At 41.0% G+C, this 2,985-nt stretch overlaps 1 protein-coding gene across 1 annotated transcript; it reads right to left on the bottom strand.

Moving 5' to 3' along the window:
• Positions 1–251: 251 nt before the first annotated feature.
• LOC148579717 (uncharacterized) lies at positions 252–2,715 on the bottom strand. Its single transcript, XM_088490998.1, has 6 exons — positions 2,591–2,715; positions 1,634–2,354; positions 1,190–1,539; positions 995–1,091; positions 837–926; positions 252–782 (listed from the first exon to the last, which is right to left on the bottom strand). Exons 1-6 carry the CDS (start codon positions 2,713–2,715, stop codon positions 252–254), a joined length of 1,914 nt encoding a protein of 637 aa, XP_088347124.1.
• Between the last annotated feature and the right edge of the window lie 270 nt (positions 2,716–2,985).

The raw sequence follows: 2,985 nt of genomic DNA, 5'->3' as shown, positions 1-2,985 counted from the left end.
GGACAATATAAAAATGTGATTGAAAGAAGACTTGAAGGAGAGGATACAACACTGTGAAAAACCAGCTAGATAAAACAGCTTTCAATGAGAGAAATAGTTTTTAAATATCTAAAATAACTCGATCAAGTCAATCTATTGTCTAATGATATGACTAAAATACAAGCCACTGTAAAGGATTGGTGAAGCACGCTAGAAATATATATGCAGAATCTCCTATGAATATGAGCTACAAGCATGATGGAGAAATGTATTTATGAATCGGTGGCCTCATCACATTCTTCGACGCCGTCATTAGTGGATTCCTCTAAATCGCCATCTCTTGTCAATCGCAGGCCTTCAAGATCAAATTCAGGCAAGCTAGATAGGCAAGGCTGGGGATGAAGGTCAACCTCACAATGTTCATAATCTTCACCCATATCGAACAAATCTCTTGGCTTCACATGGTCTACTACACTCCATTCATTGTCAACCTCGTCATCCACGTAGAACACAAGATGCGCCTCAGATGCTAAGATGTATGGCTCGTCGTCTTCTCGATCACCGATGTAAATCGGAATGGCAAAGTTGACACAAGTATGGCCCAAAACGTCTTGTTGTATGCCTCTGCCCGACGTGGTGTCTACCCAAAGACACTTGAATAAAACCACCGTGAATTGACCACTGTAGTTTAGCTCAATGATGTCTACTAATCTCCCGTAATACAAGACACCACCAACAGCAACATTGCTATCCCGTTTGCTTGCGTAACTTCTAGTATCTGAAGTGACATAAACCCTGCTATTCTATGTTTTCATCCTTTCCTCCATCGATATTGTTCTAAATTTATATCCATCGACATTGTAAGCCTTAAATCGTCTTTCCTGAACAATGGGACCACAAGTAAGCCACTGCAACTCATTCGAATGACTAGTGCTTCCAAATGGAACCTGGCATGGAACAATTAGACCAAAGACAACACAAAAGGATAGTCGGATCATGATATACAAAAGATTACCTCATGCCTGAACCAATTGGAAAACTCTCTGTGCACAACACTATCTATGTGAGCCTGAGACCTTGTTTTATTTCGCAACTTTCTCTTTGTCATGGCTCTGAACTCATTGGGCACACAACAAATCGATTGTTGGTCAGTACTCTCAATACCATATTGGCTCACTTCATACAAGTAGCACTCACACTCTATACTTACTCCAATAATTTCTCTACAGCAATGTAATTGACCAGTACATGGAGATTTGTTTGAAGGTTTTCGGTTGCTGTTAGAGTAAAAAAGGAAGCAGCCCCGACTGCCTTTCCAACCTCTAGGAACATGCTGGCAATATTGCTCGGCAGAGCTTCGCTCAGCCGATCATCAACGCGCATAGGTTGGTTGATCCTGGTCTCCACATTATCTAAGTACCTTGAACAGAATGTGAGAATCTCCTCGGATAAGTAGCCCTCTGTAATTGAGCCTTCTGGTTGTGCCCTATTACACACGTAATGCTTGAGACGACATAGATACCTTCGAGAACATACTAAAAATAAACTACTAGAACCAGGCTATATTAACAAAACATGTCGAGAAGGCTTATTTAGATTTCTACCTCTCAATTGGGTACATCCACCGGTAATGCACTAGGCCACCAAGGCGTACCTCATCGACTAGATGCACCGTTAGATGAACCATGACTGTGAAGAAGGAAGGTGGAAATATCATCTCCATGTGCCATAGAGTATGGACCATACAATCCTGAAGTAGAGGAAGTTGCTGAGGATCTATGGATTTACTGCATATTTGTCGAAAAAAGGTTGATAACTCTGCCAAGACGGCGAACACTAGGGTGCGCAATACATGTTTTGACGCAATTGGCAATAGATGTTCCATTAGAATGTGGCAGTCATGACTCTTCAAGCCCAATAACTTGCACTGTTTTAAATCAACACAGTGAGAGATGTTGCTAGAGTACCCGTCTGGAAAGACCACATTCTTGATGGTCCTCAGAAAGACATCCTTCTGTGGATTGGACATGGTAAAGACTTCGGAGGGATACTTTCCACCTTCAAGTGGCCACATGTCATGCCTGATTCCCATCAACTGGAGATCTTTTCGAGCTTTTAGGTGGTCTTTGGATTTACCACTCTCGTTCAACATGGCGAAAAGAATATTGTCGCACACATTCTTCTCTATGTGCATCACGTCTAGGTTGTGATGTAATTCGTTGTTCTCCCAATATGGGAGGTCAAAGAATATACTCCTCTTTTTCCAAAGAGACTCGTCTTGCACCACGGTCAACTGTCCGCGTCTTCTTTTACCAGCAACCGATTGCACCTTGCCAAGTGAGACGTGCACATCCTCCAATTGTCTCAGGATATCCCTGCCAGTCAATTTCACTGTGGGGATTTGTTCTCTACCTTACCATCAAATCTATTCCGGTCTTGTCTATATCTGTGATCGTGATTCAAGAAGCGACGGTGACCCATGAAACACCATTTCTGACTGAAGGTGAGTCGCTTAGTCTTGACATCCAAATTGCATGTGGGACAAGCTCTCCCACTGTACATATTCCAGCCAGATAAATTGCCCAAGTCTGGAAAAACGCTGATAGTCTACAGCAATGCAGCATGCATCTTGAAATTTTTCTTCTCACTTGCATCGTACGTATTAACACCGGCCCACAACTGCTTCAACTCATCAATCAGGGACTGTAGGTAGACATCTATGTCATTGCCAGGCATTTTAGGACCAAGAATAATTATGGAGAGAATATAGTTGGTTTATTTCATGCAAATCTAGTGGGTAAGTTTTACGAAATAAGAATCACTGGCCATATGGAGTACTTTGAACTCAGGTCTGTCGTAGTGTCTGTCTATATATATAAAAATATAATTAGATATTAGTATGAAAATTTTCTATTGATAGTTATAAAATTAACTCAAATCCATTTTTTTAAAAAGCAAACCTTGAATCCAATTATCAATTACAACTATAATATTCTCTCAAAATTA

Source organism: Arachis ipaensis, chromosome B10 (genome assembly GCF_059453495.1).
Source record: "Arachis ipaensis isolate K30076 ecotype BB chromosome B10, ASM5945349v1, whole genome shotgun sequence".
Lineage (NCBI taxonomy): Eukaryota > Viridiplantae > Streptophyta > Magnoliopsida > Fabales > Fabaceae > Arachis > Arachis ipaensis.
The sequence above is the reverse complement of the archived record's forward strand: the minus strand, read 5'-3'. Positions and strand labels throughout refer to the sequence as shown.